Source organism: Macaca thibetana, chromosome 12 (genome assembly GCF_024542745.1).
Source record: "Macaca thibetana thibetana isolate TM-01 chromosome 12, ASM2454274v1, whole genome shotgun sequence".
Lineage (NCBI taxonomy): Eukaryota > Metazoa > Chordata > Mammalia > Primates > Cercopithecidae > Macaca > Macaca thibetana.
The window spans coordinates 76,854,321-76,876,437 of NC_065589.1; the positions used below are offsets into that span (position 1 = coordinate 76,854,321).

At 35.1% G+C, this 22,117-nt stretch overlaps 1 protein-coding gene across 6 annotated transcripts in view; it reads left to right on the forward strand.

Moving 5' to 3' along the window:
* The window catches only part of SCN1A (sodium voltage-gated channel alpha subunit 1), a 160,797-nt gene that overhangs the window by 97,867 nt on the left and 40,813 nt on the right, over positions 1–22,117 (forward strand). For 5 of the 6 annotated variants that reach the window (XM_050752501.1, XM_050752504.1, XM_050752506.1 and 2 more), the window contains 10 exons: positions 2,748–2,811; positions 3,932–4,073; positions 4,728–4,934; positions 6,398–6,682; positions 7,675–8,055; positions 9,316–9,448; positions 10,270–10,508; positions 12,464–12,637; positions 14,046–14,402; positions 15,568–16,050. In XM_050752501.1, coding sequence (XP_050608458.1) covers positions 2,748–2,811; positions 3,932–4,073; positions 4,728–4,934; positions 6,398–6,682; positions 7,675–8,055; positions 9,316–9,448; positions 10,270–10,508; positions 12,464–12,637; positions 14,046–14,402; positions 15,568–16,050 — 2,465 coding nt within the window. The remainder of the gene's footprint in view (positions 1–2,747; positions 2,812–3,931; positions 4,074–4,727; positions 4,935–6,397; positions 6,683–7,674; positions 8,056–9,315; positions 9,449–10,269; positions 10,509–12,463; positions 12,638–14,045; positions 14,403–15,567; positions 16,051–22,117) is intronic. The other variant, XM_050752505.1, reaches the window with a different exon arrangement.

Sequence of the window (22,117 nt, forward strand, 5' to 3'; positions counted from 1 at the left end):
ACACTGGGGAAAATAATGGAGATAACACATGGCTTCAGAGTGTTATAGTTTAATAGATTATTTTGTTACCTTAAGGAAATAAAGTGATACCTAAAAGTAAATCTCATTCATATATTTGAAAAGTAGTATTACATCAAAAAGAAGAAAATTACAGTTAATAAAGCTTCAGGAGAGAGTAATAGAAAATGTTAGTTGGGTGCAGTGGCTCACACCTATAATCCTAGCACTTTGGGAGGCTGAGGCTGGAGAATCACCTGAAGCCAGGAGTTTGAGAGTTTGCGACCAGCATGGGCAACATAGTGAGACCACCTTCTCTACTATATATATATAGATATATATATTATATATATATATATATACACACACACACACACACACTTTTTTTAATGAGTTGGGTGTGGTGGCATTTACCTATAGTCTCAGCTACTGAGAAGGCTGAGATAGGAAGATCACTTGAACCTGGGAGGTCAAGACTGCAGTGAGCCATGATCATGCTACTGAACTCCAGCATGGGTGACAGAGTAAGACTCTGTCTTGGAAATAATAATAATTGTGCTAACAGCCTTTCTCTTTTGAAAGTGACAATAAAAAGTGTGTAAGTTTCCTCTCTCTTTAATTTTAGAATCTGCCAGTAGTGATATTTCAAAAGCAAGGAGAGTTAGAACATGATTAATAAGAAAAGGAAAAGTCCTTTTTAAGGAAAAACATTAAACCTGCACAACTTAGATTTTTAGATGTTCTTGAATATAGTATATCTGTATTATTTTAAGGTGATGAATAATATTTTGGAAAAAAAGAAAGAAAACTTCAGTGACTGTGTGGAACAAACAGAATTAATTACAGAAAGTTACTAGTTGTTTGTATTTATTAAAGTAATGATAGCATAGTTTAAAAAGCGAGTACTAATCAGTGTTTCCTTATAGTTATAAATCTGGAAAATACCTTAGGTTGATACAAATGAACTCTTCCATGACATTCAGTGATACGCTAATAAATAATTTACAAACAGCTGAAAATCTTTAGGTTTAGTTGTAAATCTTTAGTTGTTAATCTTCAGATTAAGAACAGTGTCTGAGCAATACACCAATGTTCCTTATTCACTTGATATGATGCCAGTAGGTCAACTTCAATCACCAACTCCCTGAAATCTGTTGTTTGTTTGTTTTACCTAAGTTTAAAATACTGACTATGAGGGTTATTTAGGGTTTATTCTCTCTAGGGAAAATTTATTGGACTGCATTTTTCCAATACTCAAAGTAAAAAAATAAATAATATCTGAGGTCATTTTCAGCTCTAAACATCTGTGATTCTTATTTTAAACCAAATGCAAATATAAATAAAGTGGTTCATTTTTGAAAGTAATAGAAAATTAAGTTTATTAAATTTAAGGATAAATATTATAACTGAAAAGTTATATTTCCTCAGGTTAAGGCTAATCATTAAGGTTAGATCATGAATTTAATGAGCAAAACTTCATTTATAAATATGAGATACCAAAAATTCATCCATAAACTATTATAGTCCTTTCTCTTTGTTTAATTTTAATTCAAAGTTAGAAAATACTATGTCAACTTTCCTGTCTAAGTTCAAATAAGTCAGAATATTAGAAACAAAAATGATATTTTTCCTTATGTGGTTCTGTGTACTGTATGGAACTATGCATGGAATAAATTCCTCAGAAAACTTAACATCTAGAAAATATATCTTCTTACAAAATCCAACATTGATTGTTTAATTTCATGTTTTCCTCTTTTTGTCTTTTATTTACTTATTCATTCAATAAACTTTACAGAAAGGCTACCCAGTCTCAAACAAACACTAATATAGAAGTAATTAATGATCATGACTTTCTAGGAGGAATACTTGTAAATAAATAATTACAATATAGGAGTGTCACTATAAGAATAATTCAAGTATACATGTGTTGCTCGTAGCACAATGAGGAGAGTTCTTAATTCTGACAACATTTAGTGGAAAGAAAGTTGAAAATATCAAGGAAAAAGTTACAGAAGAACTGGATGTTGCAAGACGCAAAGGAGTTTGCAAGAAACGGGAATCTTTGAGATAATGTTCTGTTCACCTATAGTCATTATTTTAGCTTTAGTACTTAAGACTTTTTAAAACTGCTTTCATTTCAGTTGTTGATCTGGTTTATGCATATTTGACTATAAGTTGCCTATATTCTGGAAACTGTGAGAATATAAGTTATACTTAATTATTAAAATGTATAGTGTTAAAAATATAGGAGAGAGGACCAGAAAATATACTATTCTTTTATTTTGAAATGTGTGGCCGTTTTGAGAAAATGAATTCCTGTCATTCCTGTCTATTTTTACTGAATGAATTTTTTTTCATGAGAGTGGTGGATAAAGGCTAATACCTTTTTGAAAGATTGTGTTAGTACCTGTCATTATCACTAAATTTACATTCATAATGAAGAAATACTTTGCACTGTAAAGTATCTAATGCAAATACTTTGCACTATAAAGTATCTAATGTAAAGTTATCTTTGCACTGTATCTAATCTAATGCCATTCCTTCATAATGACAAAATACTTTGCACTGTAAAGTATCTAGATAGAATATCTAGAATTTGGAGGGAGAAGAGACAAATACTTGTGCCTTTGAATGAATTATATGTTTAAAATTCCTCAACAAACTTAAAAGAAGAACCTGACCTTCCTGTTCTCATTTTAGTGTTTTTAACAATGCAAATGTTCATCATATGACTTTCTTTTTTCAAACAGGATATCATTATTTCCTGGAGGGTTTTTTAGATGCACTACTCTGTGGAAATAGCTCTGATGCAGGGTAAGTCAATAATTTGTGTGTATCTGTGTATCTTTCTGTGTACACATACATATGTGTATCTTTTCTCTCTTTTTATAGAAACTGAAGATAACAGCCAACTAATTTTATTGACATTAATTTGCTATATGTAAGGTTTTAGATAAAGTGTGAGATTATTTAAATATTAGGTAAGATTTATGTTTTCTAAAACAAGAAGTAATACTGTTAGACACATGCACACGTATGTTCATTGCAGCACTATTCACAATAGCAAGAACATGGAATCAACCTAAATGCCCATCAGTGATAGGCTGGATAAAGAAAATGTGGTACATATACACTATGGGATGCAATGCAGCCATAAAAAATAATTAGATCATGTCCTTTGCAGGGATATGGATGGAACTGGAGGCCATTATCCTTAGCAAACTATTTTTGCAGGAACAGAAAACTAAGTACCTCATGTCCTCACTTATAAGCAGGAGCTAAATGATGAGAACACATGGACACATATAAAGAACAACACACACTAGGGCCTACTAGAGTGTGGAAAGTGGGAAGAGGGAGAGGATCAGGAACAATAACTAGTGAGTACTAGGCTTAATACCTCCGTGATGAAATAATCTACACAACAAACCCCCATGACACACATTTAACTATATAAAAAACCTGCACATGTACGTGCTCCTGAACTTCAAATAAAAGTATAAAAAAAGAGGAAAATATCTCTTAAACATCCACTGTATATAACAGCAAAAATACAAAAAGAGGAGTAATCCTGTTCCTACTTTTTTAGTTTATATAGTAATAACAATGCTGTTTCTTTTAGATAAGTATATGGAGCTATAAACTCTGGAGACTCCATAGTAGTAGAAATGAAATGGAGATGTTGAAATTGCAAATTATCAACAAAAGTTATTTTGTAAAATATTATTAGAAATGCTGCACCATATTTTAATGATGATGCCAAGTAGCTAATAAGGCTATATGCAGTCAAAAGTTGGGAAATAGATTACTTACTTATTTATCAAACTTTTATTTTGAAATAGCAAATCTTTCTGGCTAGACAATATTATAGCATAGTATCAGAGTAAAAAGGCAGCAGAACCACTTGTAATACTTTCTTTTGCCCCACTTGCAGCCAGTGTCCAGAGGGATATGTGTGTGTGAAAGCTGGTAGAAATCCCAATTATGGCTACACAAGCTTTGATACCTTCAGTTGGGCTTTTTTGTCCTTGTTTCGACTAATGACTCAGGACTTCTGGGAAAATCTTTATCAACTGGTGAGACACTAAAGAGCTACACTCTCCATTTAAGTAAAAGTACACAAGAAAACCAATTGAGTTATGAAATTAAAACCAGAGGATAATATAGTAGAAAGAGCAGAACTTGAAACGAGACTTGACTTTCTCTATCCTATTGATTATAACACATATTGAGCAGAATGATGCCAAGGATTGCAATTCTCTCCCATTTCTTCTTGACTCAAAACCTGTTCTCTACCTTTCTCAGACACAGATTGTCCTAAACAGAAGGCACATTCTCCCTTCAGCCTTATCTACCCCCTCAAATATTATCTCTCAGGTGGGAGGTAATGAAAATGAAGAAGCAGATATAGAAAGATAACTTTATTGTCTTCCTTGACTTTCCTAACGGCTCAGGTCTTTAATGGAGGACTCCATGGCATTTTACTGACTGTTTCATTCTTGGTGAATACAAAAATTCTCCCCTAGAGATCATAGCGCGAATCCATCAGCTAGGAGAGAAGGAAGAAGCTGAAGTTAAAGAAACAAAGAATCAAAAAAAGTACAGTGTGCTGTGACCAGCGTAATTACTATTTATATCTGAGTTTTGCTAGACACACAAGTAAACTGAAAGTTGAAGCCACCACTTAGTGAAATAATATCGAGAAATAATTCTGATATTTTTGTTTGCAGACATTACGTGCTGCTGGGAAAACATACATGATATTTTTTGTGTTGGTCATTTTCTTGGGCTCATTCTACCTAATAAATTTGATCCTGGCTGTGGTGGCCATGGCCTATGAGGAACAGAATCAGGCCACCTTGGAAGAAGCAGAACAGAAAGAGGCCGAATTTCAGCAGATGATCGAACAGCTTAAAAAGCAACAGGAGGCAGCTCAGGTAAAGATGCCCTGTCTCATGGCACTGACCTTTTATTGTTCTGATTGTTACAAAAATATTGAAGAGAAAGTGAGTACCTAAAGGCAGGTGGTTATATGAGGAATTATTAACGATTTCTATATTTTGATCATCCATTTACTTTTATTTAGTTTAATTATTTTGTTTATTTTTTTAAGATGTATATAATAATAACCACAATAGAACTCTCTCATGTTATTTTAATCATCTTAAGATTCTCAAAGCAAAGGGAAAATGTTATTTTGGGGTATTTTCAAGTGAGAGACTTTTATTCAATGAGTAGCCTGACATTAGGAGGAAATCGTCTTTTCTTAGAACAAGAAATTATTGGTTATCATATGAAGAGTTGCTCCTCTAGTTCCTAAACATAGTCTCCTTTTTTCTTTAACTAAAAATATGTTGGCTTTTAACATGGTTGCTTTATTTCCTTTATAAGGAAGTGATCAAATAATATAACGATCTCTGATATAGCAGCATCCAATAGACATATGAATGTCACCGATCTTACAGAGCTTGACCATCTAAAAAGGATTACTTGGTTTTATAGTGAAGTGTTAGACCTCACAGTGTGATAAATCATAAAATGCCTCTCCTCTCTCTCTCATCTTTCTGTGTAGCATACAAACTTAATGTCTTTACTAAAGAAGAAAGTTGTTTCAGAAATATTAATTTATATGCAAGAGTAAATAATTTATCAAGGTTACCCTGGGAACAATGATAATAATTAAAAAGTGTCAACTTACTACCAGTACAAGCTATAATCAAAAAGCAGTGTATTATTCCATTTCCACATGTCCCTTAAGAACCAGTACCGATTCAAAGATGGTGGGGACAGTTTTTGGAAAACTGGATGTCTTATTTTGCTCAGCAGAAACTATTGATTCTCCCTTCTCCATTTTTCTGGATATTGTGGATGGGTGAGAAAGGGATTTTATAACTGTCCATAAATATGATTAATGATATTTTGAGGGTATTGGACAATCCAATTTCAATAATTAGAGAAAGGACCTCACGTCCTTATCCCATTCCCCTGCCTGAAGATAGGACTTCAAGTAATTCATCAGCTTTTCTTCCATACTTCAGTTTCTTTTTCAGAGAAAAGAAAACAACACTAATTAAATAGCAATTTTTAAAGTAAATCAAATCCCAAAAAGTAATGAATTTGTGTTCTTGTTGAAACCTGATGGATATTTTTGAATATGTGGTTTGTGGGGCATTAACACACACATAATAAATGTTACCATGGAGAAGACCAGATTATCTCTGAAAGCCTTCCTTAGGTGGAAAAAAAAAATCTCCTCTTATACTTGCAGAGAATCTTCTCTGTGAGATGATCCTCAGTCAGCTCAATATATTTTTTAAATGCCATGCAAATACTTCAACCCTTTCAGAGAAAGATACAGTCTTTTCAGGTGCTATGTTAAAACTATTTCTCTTCAATGTAGCAGGCAGCGACAGCAACTGCCTCAGAACATTCCAGAGAGCCCAGTGCAGCAGGCAGGCTCTCAGACAGCTCATCTGAAGCCTCTAAGTTGAGTTCCAAGAGTGCTAAGGAAAGAAGAAATCGGAGGAAGAAAAGAAAACAGAAAGAGCAGTCTGGTGGGGAAGAGAAAGATGAGGATGAATTCCATAAATCTGAATCTGAGGACAGCATCAGGAGGAAAGGTTTTCGCTTCTCCATTGAAGGGAACCGGTTGACGTATGAAAAGAGGTACTCTTCCCCACACCAGGTATGGCACTGCTGAGTTTACTGATGCACGGTTGAAAATTAAAACATGGGAGAGAGGGGGAGAATTAGAAAATGGACTTAGGAATTTTTATCAACTGAATCGACCACTGTTGTGCTATATTTAAACCTATCCCTTCTGCACATAGTTATGCGAAAATTTTACTCCACAGATATGTAAGTCTACAGCTCAGTGTAGTTAAGATAACACCAAGTTGACAGTCAGGAGAACTGAATTGTCATTCTGATATTGTCTGCCGATATTTGTCTACAACTAATGACATTTAATCTTTTTGATCCTCAGCACTTTTAAGAAAAAAAATGTGGAACTGGGGATTGTTGATCAAGAATGTCCTTAGGTTATTTTATGATTTTATGTTGTTTTTCCTCATAACTTCTTTATAAGTCACCACGCATGCTTCTGAAAATATTAGTCATGGTACACTTGTTCAAAAGGCACATGGCTCTGAATTTCAGAAATATGAACTTCAGGTTCCAACAATACGATGCCTTATAGGTGAAAAAGAAATAATAATTAAAGTGATTTTAGAAAGGTGGAGTAAACTAAATCGTGAGGAGTATTGAAAGTTTTTGAAAGACAAGATCCATGAAAACCAAGGTGGTCTTGTTAAGGTCATGGTGCCAGTGTTCACTGAATGTTTACCATGTCCATTGCCATATTCTGAGGATATTTCCCTTTGAATTTGAGAAATGGTGGTTCAGGGTGTGTGTGTTTGTGTGTGTGTGTGTGTGTTTCAACATGTTAAGGTTGCAATCTATCTCCTCGTTCTTTAATCCCAAGGGCTAGAAACCTTCTTTTATCAAGGTAATTTAATTTAATGTGAACGCAGATAAAGTGAGAATGATAGTCAAAAGGAATGGGCCATATTCTGTCATGAATGCTGAAATCTTCTTCCACCTAATCTTGCAAAATGAAATCACATTCAAAGGGCCATATTAATATGGCTTTATTTGTTTGCTGTTTCAAACTTCTAGTCTTTGTTGAGCATCCGTGGCTCCCTATTTTCACCAAGGCGAAATAGCAGAACAAGCCTTTTCAGCTTTAGAGGGCGAGCAAAGGATGTGGGATCTGAGAATGACTTTGCAGATGATGAGCACAGCACCTTTGAGGATAATGAGAGCCGTAGAGATTCCTTGTTTGTGCCCCGACGACATGGAGAGCGACGCAACAGCAACCTGAGTCAGACCAGTAGGTCATCCCGGATGCTGGCAGTGTTTCCAGCGAATGGGAAGATGCACAGCACTGTGGATTGCAATGGTGTGGTTTCCTTGGTTGGTGGACCTTCAGTTCCTACATCGCCTGTTGGACAGCTTCTGCCAGAGGTGATAATAGATAAGCCAGCTACTGATGACAATGTAAGGAAGTTTTAAATAGTTCAGGCATGGCTGGCCCATTATTGTTGCACCAGCCAGTGTTTCTACAAAACGGCAACCTTGAGAATGATTCCTGGTTGGTCACGCTGTGAATGCACCTGCATCTTGTAATATCTTTAATAGACTAACCAACTAAAACTTAAAACCTTAACAGTCTACTGCACAAACCTGAATGCATTTACTTACTGAAAGTGCTAAGGATTAATTAGACACAATAATTACTGCCTCCAGTTGGAGGATTTGCTATATACCCACACTGAATTTAGATAGCAGGACATCCTCTAAGGCTCTGATATAAAAGTAAATGAATGATCCCATGTTTAAGTGTCAAGGGTGTATAATAAATCTTTCCAACGGATTCTTCAATATATCTCTGCTTTAGTTTAGATTTTCAAAAACACTGTGCTTAAGTAGATAGCTTCATTGTTACCTTAATACTCCTAGTACTCATATTTTTCTTACTAAAAAAATGCTGATATAGGTCTTCTCAAAATTAATCTAAATGAAGAGACACAAATACATTATTAATACAGACAGATAAAATAATTGTCTGTGTACAAAGGTATGCTATGTGTTTGTGGATGTACACCCAGATGAGGAATTTCTAAACAGATGCTGCCTCTTCTTAGACTGTTTACTCACTTAGAAATATATCAGCATGAGGAGGCATGACTAAGTCAGAATTAGATGACTTATTGCTTTGGTACCCTGGATGAAACTGTTGTCCATGCAGCATGTGTGTGTTCTTTTCAACATAGAGTTTGTGTTGTCAATGACCATCTACATCTTGTGTCCAGAAAATAAGATGGCAGCTAAGTGTGTTGCAATCATTGATACTTCCTTAAAATTAAATAGCTACCTTCTCAAAAACCAAGTGCCTTGATCACTTGTAGGACTTTTAAGTTACTAGGCTTTTACTATTAGTTCAGAAATAAGGGTAATAACTGTCAAATATATCTCTTAAGAGTTTTATCAACTATATTAAAATTGTTTCATATTTTATAAAATTATGAAATCAGGAAGTTAAAATCTTGGTTTTTGCTGTATGACTAAATGGTTAACAGTTTGAACATTCCAGGCTAATGATACAATAAGTCAGAAATATCTGCCATCACCAATTGAATATGGAAGTGCATGATGCATGTGTTTCATGAAATTCACTGTGTCACCACTTGGTTGTTTGCTTGTCATATTGCTCAAATTAATCATTTAACGTATTAGCATTTTTTTTTTTTTTTACAGGGAACAACCACTGAAACTGAAATGAGAAAGAGAAGGTCAAGTTCTTTCCATGTTTCCATGGACTTTCTAGAAGATCCTTCCCAAAGGCAACGAGCAATGAGTATAGCCAGCATTCTAACAAATACAGTAGAAGGTTGGTAACAAATTCTATTTTCGTTTCAATTATTTTCACTAAACTTATATTGTCTCATTTCAAATAAATATATTTGTGAGTTGGAAATAGTGCATTCTAATGAAAAGACAATAAGTTTAATTCAAGAACTGTTATCTGTTATATCTACTCAGATATTCTAGAAGCCTTAACAATTTATTTTAAACTCAGTGATATTGGGACTAAGAATGTTTTCCTAACTGTGTGGCAACTCTTTGAAAATGCAGAATAGAGCATTTCTGTTAGGGGTTTCTAATCTCATTAGTCACAGTGACCCTCTTTTTGTTCCATTAGTTTAAGACTTCAGCAGTACAACCCTTTTCAGCCTCATCCTAAGTACTCTCAAGATTGTAGAGGAAGAGCAGGTCATTTTCACAAAATAAAAACAAGTTAAAATGATGATTCTTGGGTCACATCAATCCCTATTCTAGCTCTCATAGTCTGAGGTTGACAATGTAGAGTCATTCACATAGGGCTGCACACAGCATCCACACCACCCTAAACCATGTTCCCATTGAGACTTCACATGAAAAACCACTCGCATCACTTGAGGCCAAGCGCTGAGCCACAATGTCAGTGCATAAGACAAAAACTACCCATTGTTACCTGGGCTCTATGTGTGTGTCTAATGAAATATCCTTGGGAGGTTTAGAGTAAACTCTGTAATTTTTTTTAAGAAGTACAAAAAAGGTTGCCTCTGTAACAAAAATGTGCTGATTACTGAAAATAAGTTTAGTGGATATGAAATAAATGCGTGTGTATAAAATATACCTTTTGGTGGTTCTTATTTTTTTTTAATCTAGAACTTGAAGAATCCAGGCAGAAATGCCCACCCTGTTGGTATAAATTTTCCAACATATTCTTAATCTGGGACTGTTCTCCATATTGGTTAAAAGTGAAACATGTTGTCAACCTGGTCGTGATGGACCCATTTGTTGACCTGGCCATCACCATCTGTATTGTCTTAAATACCCTTTTCATGGCCATGGAGCACTATCCAATGACGGACCATTTCAATAATGTGCTTACAGTAGGAAATTTGGTAAGCATATTGGAAGGTAAATGTGTTTAGTCTTCAAATTTTCTGCTTGAGAAACTGTTTACATTTAATTGTGTATAGCAGTCTTTCAACCACCCTTCATGCTTCCTGGCCCTCGCAAAATGCTAATTATATCATACTGGCTATACTCCACTTTTTGCCAAAAATAATGACCTTAATGTGCTCACAAAAACTGAAAAAGGCACAGGCCTACAGCACTACTTGAAAAGTCAACAGCAATATTTATAACTTTTCAAGATCCAGAAGTAGCTCATAGTTTAAGAACACACTTTTTGAGATATTATTACAATTTCCCTTACTGTAGAAGGTTAAAATAAAATTGTGGATCTCTTTTATCCTTCTTAGTCATCATCATTGCAAGAAATAATTTAACAACTCAAAAATGTCTCCAGCTTTTATTCTTCTAGGATCTAAGTAGTACATGTATTGTTTATCCATCTATTCCATATCAAAACCATGAACTATTTAAAACCTCCAGTACATTTTGTGTATTATATGATTACGAAGGTCATTTTTGGTGAAGGTTGCCACTTAATTTTTCCTTTTTGTGCTTCAAAAACATAAATTATTAAAATGTTTACCAGTCAACTTAGGAATATTAGCTTTTATTTGCTGAAGGAAAGAGCTAGCTAAAGTAATATATGCATTTTCCATAATATTTGGTTTGAAGTTTAGGATTTTTGATGGTAGAAAGCAGAAACATCATGTATAACAACTGACATTTTATTAGTTATATTTTTGAAGTTCTACTATTTATACTACAGAAGTAAATTTGGCCGGGCACGGTGGCTCAAGCCTGTAATCCCAGCACTTTGGGAGGCCGAGACGGGCGGATCACGAGGTCAGGAGATCAAGACCATCCTGGCTAACACGGTGAAACCCCGTCTCTACTAAAAAATACAAAAAATAAAACTAGTCGGGCGAGGTGGCAGGCGCCTGTAGTCCCAGCTACTCGGGAGGCTGAGGCAGGAGAATGGCGTGAACCCGGGAGGCGGAGCTTGCAGTGAGCTGAGATGCGGCCACTGCACTCCAGCCTGGGCGACAGAGAGAGACTCCGCCTCAAAAAAAAAAAAAAAAAAAAAAAAAAGTAAATTTATTTTTTCATGTGCATAACAAAGAATGACAACAGTAATGCACCTAGTATAGTAATAGATAAGAATGTATAACTCTGATTTGAGGGAAATAGGAATAAGCTTATAGAGAAATAAAACTGCTCATGGGCAAAATGTTGTCAGTACTTATGTTATATGAAGTCTGGAGAAAAAGGTAGTTTGGTATAATGGAAAGAGCACTGTTAAAAATAGATGACTTGAGCCGGGCGCGGTGGCTCACACCTGTAGTTCCAGCACTTTGGGAGGCCGAGGCAGGTGGATCACGAGGTCAGGAGATCGAGACCACCCTGGCTAACACGGTGAAACCTCGTCTCTACTAAAAAATACAAAAAATTAGCCGGGTGTGGTGGAGGGCGCCTGTAGTCCCAGCTACTCAGGAGGCTGAGGCAGGAGAATGGTGTGAACCTGGGAGGCGGAGCTTGCAGTGAGCCGAGATCACACCACTGCACTCCAGACTGGGCGACAGAGTGACACTCCATCTGAAAAAAAAAAAAAAAAAAAATAGATGACTTGTACTGATATCCTAGTTTTGCCATTTTCTTGCTGCATGATATCAAGCAAGTCATTTCACCCATCTGAAGACCTTAGTTTCCTTATCTGTAAAGTAATAATTCTGTCTGCATTATCTATTTAGCGTTTCCACAAGGATAAAATTAAATAATGTATATGAGAGTCTTTCATCAACTACAAATTGCCATACAAATTTAAGTTAGTAATAGAATCATTGTGGGAAAATAGCATAAGCATTATGTTCTAAGGGCAAATCTTATGTCATGTACATTATCATTATCTGGTGGAATTAGAGTAATTTTGTTTTGATCTTAGGTTTTCACTGGGATCTTTACAGCAGAAATGTTTCTGAAAATTATTGCCATGGATCCTTACTATTATTTCCAAGAAGGCTGGAATATCTTTGATGGTTTTATTGTGACGCTTAGCCTGGTAGAACTTGGACTCGCCAATGTGGAAGGATTATCTGTTCTCCGTTCATTTCGATTGGTAAAAAAAAAAAAAAAAAAAAGCACAAAAACATTTCTAACCATCAAGGTTCTTGCATAGCAATGTCATAGTTTTTTTGCCACACAACCCTTAGCATTCTAAGTTTTTCTGTAAAATTTGCATTGTCAAAAACTTTTCCTATGTGGAAAAAAAATTCTCAATTATTTACGAAAACCTTTATTTCAAAGAACATAGTTACGTAAAGGTTAATGTATTACTCAGTTGCTATTTTCATTAAGTACTGCTTCTAGAGACTACCACGGTTAATATTTCTAGACCTAAGAAAATATTTTTAATGAAAATGCATCACCTTTTAATAGTAACTTGAAAATATATATATAGCCCTTTGTAGCAGTGGATGAAAATCTGATGTAAGATGTTCATGCAGAAACTTTTTCTAATTCTGTCTCTGGAAAATATGCATCTTGCAAAAGTCAAAGGAGAGAAAGTCTGTAGGATTACTAAACATGCCCATTAATTTACACATATATCCTTACAAGTCAGGAAAATAATTGTAGAATCATGGGAAACATTCCAAGTTTTTCAGTGCAGGTGCATGTAGCTACGTGAATACCCCTAAGGAGCATTAATGAATAATGAACATTTTTCTCTACTTATATCAGGGCTCAGTATGATGTTACTTTGCACACTATTGGCAAATTAATATCTTTCGGCAGATATTTCAGATTCAGATGTTAATATTATAATGTCCAGCCTTAGAACCACCTTTATAAAACATATTAAGAAGAGCTGGATTCCAAGTACTCATTAAAAATTCACTATAAGAGGCCTGGCTTGGTGGCTCACGCCTGTAATCCTAGCACTTTGGGAAACTGAGGCAGGTGGATCACTTGAGGCCAGGAGTTCGAGACCAGCCTGGCCAACACGGTGAAACTCCGTCTCTAGTATATATGTAAATATATACATATATACACATATATATGCATATATACGTATATATATTTATATATATACACGTGTATATATATTTATATATATACACACACACATATACGTGTATATATGTATATATTTAACCAGGTGTGGTGGCACGTGCCTGTAGTCCCAGCTACTTGGGAGGTTGGGGCAGGAGGATCACTTTTACCTGGGAGGCGGAGGTTGCAGTGAGCTGAGATCACTCCTCTGCACTCCCGCCTGGGTGACAAAAGAAAAAAAAAAAGAAAAGGAAAGAAAAATAATTCTCTGTCAGAGAAAATGATCTACATGGTCAAAATATGGAAAATGCAGCTTTTCCTAGGGAGTCCAAATATTAGCCATGAACCTGAGAGAGTTAGGGCAGATCAGATATTGTAAGATATTGAATTCTAATTACCATTTCTAGGTAAAGCTCAATACATATAATGCTTTTAAGAACCATACAAATATATATTAATATTTTATTTTCCAGCTGCGAGTTTTCAAGTTGGCAAAATCTTGGCCAACGTTAAATATGCTAATAAAGATTATTGGCAATTCCGTGGGGGCTCTGGGAAATTTAACCCTTGTGTTGGCCATCATCGTCTTCATTTTTGCCGTGGTTGGCATGCAGCTCTTTGGTAAAAGCTACAAAGATTGTGTCTGCAAGATCGCCAGTGATTGTCAACTCCCACGCTGGCACATGAATGACTTCTTCCACTCCTTCCTGATTGTGTTCCGCGTGCTGTGTGGGGAGTGGATAGAGACCATGTGGGACTGTATGGAGGTTGCTGGTCAAGCCATGTGCCTTACTGTCTTCATGATGGTCATGGTGATTGGAAACCTAGTGGTATGTACCCACTTAAGATACGCATTTCAGAAATACATTAAGAGTATAATGGAATGGTGACCGTTCTGTCAAAAAGAAAAACAAACTATGATTATTAGTTTAAAAGTCCGTTACCTTGGATATATTATCACTTTAACAACACAGCAATATAGCAGTGCCCCTACATTTTTTATACCAAATTCTATTTCGTCAGTCACTTCATCACATTTTTATGTGAATTACAGTAGAGTATCATATTGAAGACAAGTCTAAAAGGATGTGCTGGGACCATTTTATAAATTCGGAGCCAAGGAAGAGAGAAGTCTAAAAAAAGTGGAGAGAGAAAGAGCAAAATTACCATCCAGATCAGGACTAAAAAGTGGTGTCTTTAAGTGTTCGTAATGATTGTGCCGTTTCTTTGCCTCATGGTAGCATATGATATTCAATCACTCTATGTCATATGGCAGATGCATTAGCCAACCTGAGTTTGTCAGTTCTCGAATAGCTAATGACTCCTGAAATTACCCTAATAGAGTAACTGATCAATCTTTCTCTCTCTTAAATTTGGAGTGTTACTGTTTATAGTATAGAAATATATAAAATATTCTAAAAGTATGTACATTCACATGCCAGTCTCATGGAAATATGAGAGATTATTCATAAACATCTCTACTTAGTCAACAATGAATTATGAGAAATATAATAGATTAAGAAAACAAGTGTCAATGCCTATGTTAAGCTCCTGATCTTCATTCTGAGTCCTAATGGTTATTTTTCAATTAACATCCTATTTAATATCTTTGTTTATCAAAAAATTATAGAATGCATTTACATGCATAATTGGAAACATTAGTGATTTTTAAGAATTCTTGTGTAGTACCTATATAAACCTGTCTTCTTTTACTCATAAATTTTAGAGTTAGCAAACCCTTAGATTAGCTCATTCAATTTCACTTTACAAATGGGAGAACTTGAGAGCAATGGAAATCATGTCTTTGTCCAGGGATGTGCTATTGAGCCAGTCACAAATTCAGATCACCCATCTTCTAATCACTATGCTGTGGTGTTTCCTTCTCATCAAGTTTTAGAACTTAGAGTTTCTTCCACACTTAAAAGAATAAGTGATTGTAATCTGCTCTTCCCTACATCGGTGTAAAATTATAATCATGTTTTTGTTGTTTTAAAGGTCCTGAATCTCTTTCTGGCCTTGCTTCTGAGCTCATTTAGTGCAGACAACCTTGCAGCCACTGATGATGATAATGAAATGAACAATCTCCAAATTGCTGTGGATAGGATGCACAAAGGAGTAGCTTATGTGAAAAGAAAAATATATGAATTTATTCAACAGTCCTTCATTAGGAAACAAAAGATTTTAGATGAAATTAAACCACTTGATGATCTAAACAACAAGAAAGACAGTTGTATGTCCAATCATACAACAGAAATTGGGAAAGATCTTGACTATCTTAAAGATGTAAATGGAACTACAAGCGGTATAGGAACTGGCAGCAGTGTTGAAAAGTACATTATTGATGAAAGTGATTACATGTCATTCATAAACAATCCCAGTCTTACTGTGACTGTACCAATTGCTGTAGGAGAATCTGACTTTGAAAATTTAAACACGGAAGACTTTAGTAGTGAATCGGATCTGGAAGAAAGCAAAGAGGTAAGATTCTATAGGTGTGTGAAGGTATGAATACATATACATATATACATATACACACATACAGATGATTCTCAATTTAATGATGTTTTGACTTAAGATTTTTTACTTTATGATAATACAAAAGCAATATCCATTCACTAGAAACCATGCTTCAAATTTTGAATTTTGATCTTTTCCCAGGCTAGCAATTTGTGGTACAAGATACCCTCATTATGCTGGGCAGTGGCAGCAAGCTGCAGCTCCCAGTCAACCATGTGATTACAAAGATAAACAACCAATATTCACCATACAGTATACTGTATTCAGTAAATTACATAAGGTATCCAACAGTTTATTATAAATTGTGCTTTTCTTTAGATGACCTTGCCCAACTGTAGGCTAATCTAAATGTTCTGAGCATGTTTAAAGTAGACTAGGGTAAGTTATAAAGTTTGGTAATTAGATGTATTAAATGAGTTTTGATGTACAATATTTTCACCTCACAATGAGTTTATCAGGAGCTAATCTCATTGTAAGTTGAGGAACATTTACAGTACATGTATTATATTGCCTGTATTTCTTATTACATATTTTCCATATAGATTTTTGACATCATGTAAAATTTTATTTCACTGAAGAACAAAAGATTTAACTCAAGCTAATGATTGAAAAATTAAAGGGTAATATAGTATATGTGTGAGTTTTCTCATCCTTAGTAATGGATATTTGTTAGATGAATGAATGAACGATCCAACAAATAGACAAACATCATCAGATTTAATACTTACAATAACCTGGAAAGAAATGTGTTATTATGTTAACTTTTCAGACAAGAAAATTAGCTCAGGGAGCATTACGTCCCATAACTAGTGAGGGGAGTGCCGAGAGTTGAACTTAGAGCCCTTATTTACAAGTTCTGTTTATTGGCCGGGCGCGGTGGCTCAAGCCTGTAATCCCAGCACTTTGGGAGGCCGAGACGGGTGGATCACGAGGTCAGGAGATCGAGACCATCCTGGATAACACGGTGAAACCCCGTCTCTACTAAGAAATACAAAAAACTAGCCGGGCGAGGTGGCAGGCGCCTGTAGTCCCAGCTACTCGGGAGGCTGAGGCCGGAGAATGGCGTGAACCCGGGAGGCGGAGCTTGCAGTGAGCTGAGATCCGGCCACTGCACTCCAGCATGGGCTACAGAGCGAGACTCCGTCTCAAAAAAAAAAAAAAAAAAAAAAAAAAAAAAAAAAAAACAAGTTCTGTTTATTGTTTGTTGCATCACATTGGCTCATGTACATTGAAGAGAACTTAGCAACAAGAAATATTCTTGTAGCTTCTTCAACTAAAATTACACTGCCCTATGCATTAGCCTGTTTGGACTGCCATAGCACTATACCATAACTGGGTGGCTTAAACAACCAAAATTTATTTTCTCACAGTCCAGAAACTGGAAAGTCCAAGACCAAGATACTAGCAGGGTCAATGTCTAGTGAGGGCTCACTCCTTGGGTTGCAGACAGACACCTCCTTGCTGTGTCCTCACATGGCCTGTCCTCAATGCATGTACATGGAAAGAGAGAGAACTCTGGTGTTTATTCTTCTTCTTACAAGTGCACCAGCCCTATCAGAATAAAGTCCAGCCTGTATGACCTCATTTAACCTTTATCACCACCTTACAGGCCCTATCCTCAAATACAGTCATATTGAGGGTTAGAGCTCCAGCATATGAATTTTGTGGAGACAAAACTTAATCCATAGCAACCTACTTTAAAATATTAAGTTAAAAGTCTAACGGATATATAAGATAATTAACAAGAAGTCTAGGACAAAGCACCTTTACTTCCCATTTAGTATTTGGAAATCTCAAAAACAGCAGGGTGCCCACCTTTCAGGCTGTATAGTCTAAATATTTTAAAGGATTGAATACATTAAAGACATTTTATTAGAGATATAATTCTATTAGATATCACCATGTCCATTGCATTTTGATGGTTGTCCATGGAAGATACCACAGGTATGTGACATTCTTTTGATTTATTGACTATATCCCTTGAAAGACGCTTCAAGTATTTATAATGAGTCTCTGAATAATCTAGGTCATCCTCCACTTTTAGGAGTATGGGGCTAATATTGGAGCTGGAAGCAGTTGCCTTGACCCTAGCATTAGAGTTGCTTAGTTAGTTCAGGTTTGTGAGATGAGAGAAGGGAAAGAAATATAGTGCAGAGACGTAATAGTAGATAGATCATGTCACATTTCTATGTCTATGGAAATAGATTCAGTACAAAAAAAATAGACTGTTTTTATCAATATTGTGGACTTTTTTACAGAATTTTTAATTTTGATGTTATGTCAGTTCAGACTTTGTTTATTTGAGTTTTCCTAAGGAATCAGATGAAGGCCAATTTTTGGAAAAATTGTTGTCTTTGTATTTATAAAATTGATTTTGAACTTCTGTTAAAATAAATTTAGTAATAGCCTAGTCTGGTTTCCTTTGTCTTGAATCCTTAGACCTATATTTAGCATTTGATGAAGACTAATGGCTACCATATGCTATCTGTTATATTAAAAAGGAAAAACACTATTTTATTACAAAGACCATCCATAAGATATACATTTTCTGTAAAAATTTGACATGATTCATACTCTTACTGTTGTTGTATATTGATCAAGGCTAAAAGAAACACTAACCTTTTTATAAAGCAACTATCCACTGAAGCACCAGGGGTAGTTCTGTTTCTTTCTACTTCATGGCATTTTATATCTTGGAACATTGAGTTACTTGAAATTTTAAATGTTAGGGTAATAGAAGCTTTAGAGATAATTTAATGTGGTGCTTCTCAAATTGTGAGTCATAGTTTAGTTAGACTTGAGAAATCCCTTTAATAGGCCAGGGTTTTTTTTTTTTTTTAAATGAAATAGTGATCCGCCCATGTCGGCCTCCCAAAGTGCTGGGAATACAGGTGTGAGCTACTGCACCCAGTCAATGAAATAGAATAGAATAACGTTAGAGCACATTGCATGTCATAGGGAGAAGTCCTGGTAAATGAAGCTTTTGCCGCCTGTGCTGACCTTTAATGTGTTGCTTGTCTAATTAGAATGTACCCACTTGGTTCATGGGCATAGTGTCTGAAGTTCAGGAGTTCTTAAGCTTCAGAAACACTGTTTCAGCTTTTTGAAGGCAGTGGTAATGAAGCCTTCCCAACCCTAAGCAGAACAGATTGCTTTCTTTTTTGGTTCCCAGAGATACAAGGCATAGAGCATAGTAATAAATAATGCATTTTCTTGACTCATGCATCTTACAAAGTACTATCATATTTTAGGATAGCTACTTATATGCGTGCATGTCTCTCCTTTTATGTGGTGACCTACTTAAACATGTTTGATACAAAGTAGACACTCAGATCAAACTTTTCCAGCTCGTTCAACTCTTGTTAATAAAACCATTTTGAAGGGCTCTCATAAATACTTTCTCTGATTAGGGCGTACTTGAGATTGTCATTTTAATTCCAATTATTTTGGACCAAATTTTTCTCTTGATTCAAGATTCACTTGAGTTAGGTTTTGTTGTTTTTGTTTTTGTTAGCCATGTTACCTTGTCACTTTACACCAGCCTTCTAAGAAAGTGATAATATCTCATCTTTTCCACATGAATTGCTGTTGAAATGCAGTTGTATCTCATCCAGATGAAATTTTGTAATTAAATACTGAAACTTCTATTTATCCCCTAATGATACATTTCAATTTCTTTTATTCATTTTTGAATCTGGCTTTCTTTTTATGTTCTTCTACAGATTACCATATTGTATCAAATTTCCTGGCACTTTTACTTCACAATTCCTTTCTTCTTGGTCAGAAATAAACCCATACAATATTGTTTGCCCTCATTGCTTCATCAGTCTCATACTGTATTCTGTTCATCAAAGTAAGGCACAAATTATGAGATATTCTGCTTTTAGAGGAATTAAGCTGACAGCAGATGCCCCAATAGATGAAGTCTTTGTTCTACATTAGGAATGCTGCCTGTAGTACATTAATCTCATCATTTTGGTTCTTTTTGTTTTAGCCTTTATTCTTTTTGCCTGTTTTCATTTATTTAGCAGTTATCATATGCCAGGGAGATTAGATAATGGAGTATACTAATAAGCTATAAGGCATGATTTTATCCCTCTCTCTCTCTGTCTCTCTCTCTCTGCTTCTCTCTCTCTCTCTGTCTCTCTCTCTCTCTCTCTGTGTGTGTGTGTGTGTGTGTGTGTGTGTGTATTTACAGTTGGACCCTGACTTATAATGGTTTGACTTAATGATTCAACTTTATAATGGGTTTGTCATGAGTTCGCCCTATCGTAAGTTGAGGAGCATCTGTGTGTGTGTGTGACTTTCAACCTTTAAGTATGAATTTTCATATTGAGACATATGTTACTAATGCAAAAATGTTACCTTCCGTGGCCTCTGTTAGACTAGTTTCATTTGAACATGTTATTGTTTCCATTCCTGAATTCCAGTAATGACTTATCTGCAATGCATCATTATAATACTTCCAAAATTATATTAATGCTTTGTGATAAAATTACAAGTGCCCACTGTTTATTATTCATACACTGAACATTTGTTTTTAGACATGTGAGGCCACAGTTATAAAGTTGGTAAATGGTTATACTCTGGAGCCAGATACTGGGTTATATAATTTCATTTTAGCTGCTTACTGTGTGACTTTACCTATCTAATAATCAGTTTCCTCATCTCAAAAACGTGCATATGTTACTGACTGCATTTTTGGGGCAGAGTATTCAATGAGATAATAAATGTGAAGTACTTAGCACCATGCCTAATATAGAATATTTGATAAATCATCATTATTAGTATTACCAGTTGCATGCCACACTGTTCCAGGTAAGTTTTCTTACAAGAATTACTACTAATAACATATTCCACTATTAGTCTTTTTTTGTTGTTTGCCTTTTGCTCTCTGTAATAAATTGTTTTATAAGTTTATCTGGGAATGGTGATACATTTTATATTTTCTGTATATTTTTAAACTGTTTTGATTACATTCTTGATATGGTAAGCTCCTTAAAATATTTAAGAAAATTACTTTTCTAAGGGGCATTCCAATCAGGAAATATAAACATGCAGAAACCTAAAGACAGGAAGCCAGAGAGTGTATTTGGAGACAATTAGTAGTTTGGAATTCCTGGGGCATAAATCACAGGAGCTGAGGATGAGATGTAGGTAAGGAGTCTCGGTTTCCAGGAAGCAAGAATAGACTGGTATGAAGAGATGTGCTGAGCTGGAACCTCGTATTTTTTTTGCCTCTCACATCTGTGAAGTCACACCTAAGTATCCTCCATTCCAGAGCAAACTAAGGGCTGTTTTTCCTACACCTTCCTCCTATTGGTCTCCAAAAGAAGAAAGGGAATAGCATGAGTCACATTTCATCTTCTCTTTAAGTCCTAAGAGACTTCAACCTTCAAAGTACATTCAAGTAATTTGAGGAATTGTTTTTTTAAACCTCAGAAAATTTCTTGACTCATGCCATAGTAGGAATAATGATAAGCTAGAAATATGAATTTTTATTGAACATTAATAATAAAGAATGTTGACTTGGAAAGATCTGAGAGAGCTTTGAAGGCTGGGCAAAACTGCCAAGAGTATGCAAAAGACAATACAAAATCTCGTCTCCCCAAGTAGAAAGTAAATTTATTTTGGTTATGGATAGTATTTTATAACATTTTTATCCTCTGAAGCACCTACCACAATGCTGGGTACATAACAGTTGCCCAATAATTTTTTGAGTTTTGGTTGATTTATATGAATACTAGATTAAAACCTATAAGCCTTTAAGCAAATCACTAAATCTATATTACCCTGTTTCCTAATTTATTAAATGAGGTATCTGTCCTATGATGCTTATAGAAATGTTATGAAGCTCTAAAAGCTATTTGGAAGTTAAAAATGTTCAAAAGTGTAAGTCAATGTCAAGAAAATTACTACTGTAATTCCATTTAAATAAAAATTTTTAAATAAATTAAGTTATTAAAGTTATACTTTTGGGAACAAAAATGGCATATTACTAAAGTAATTATAAAAGAAATATACTTGT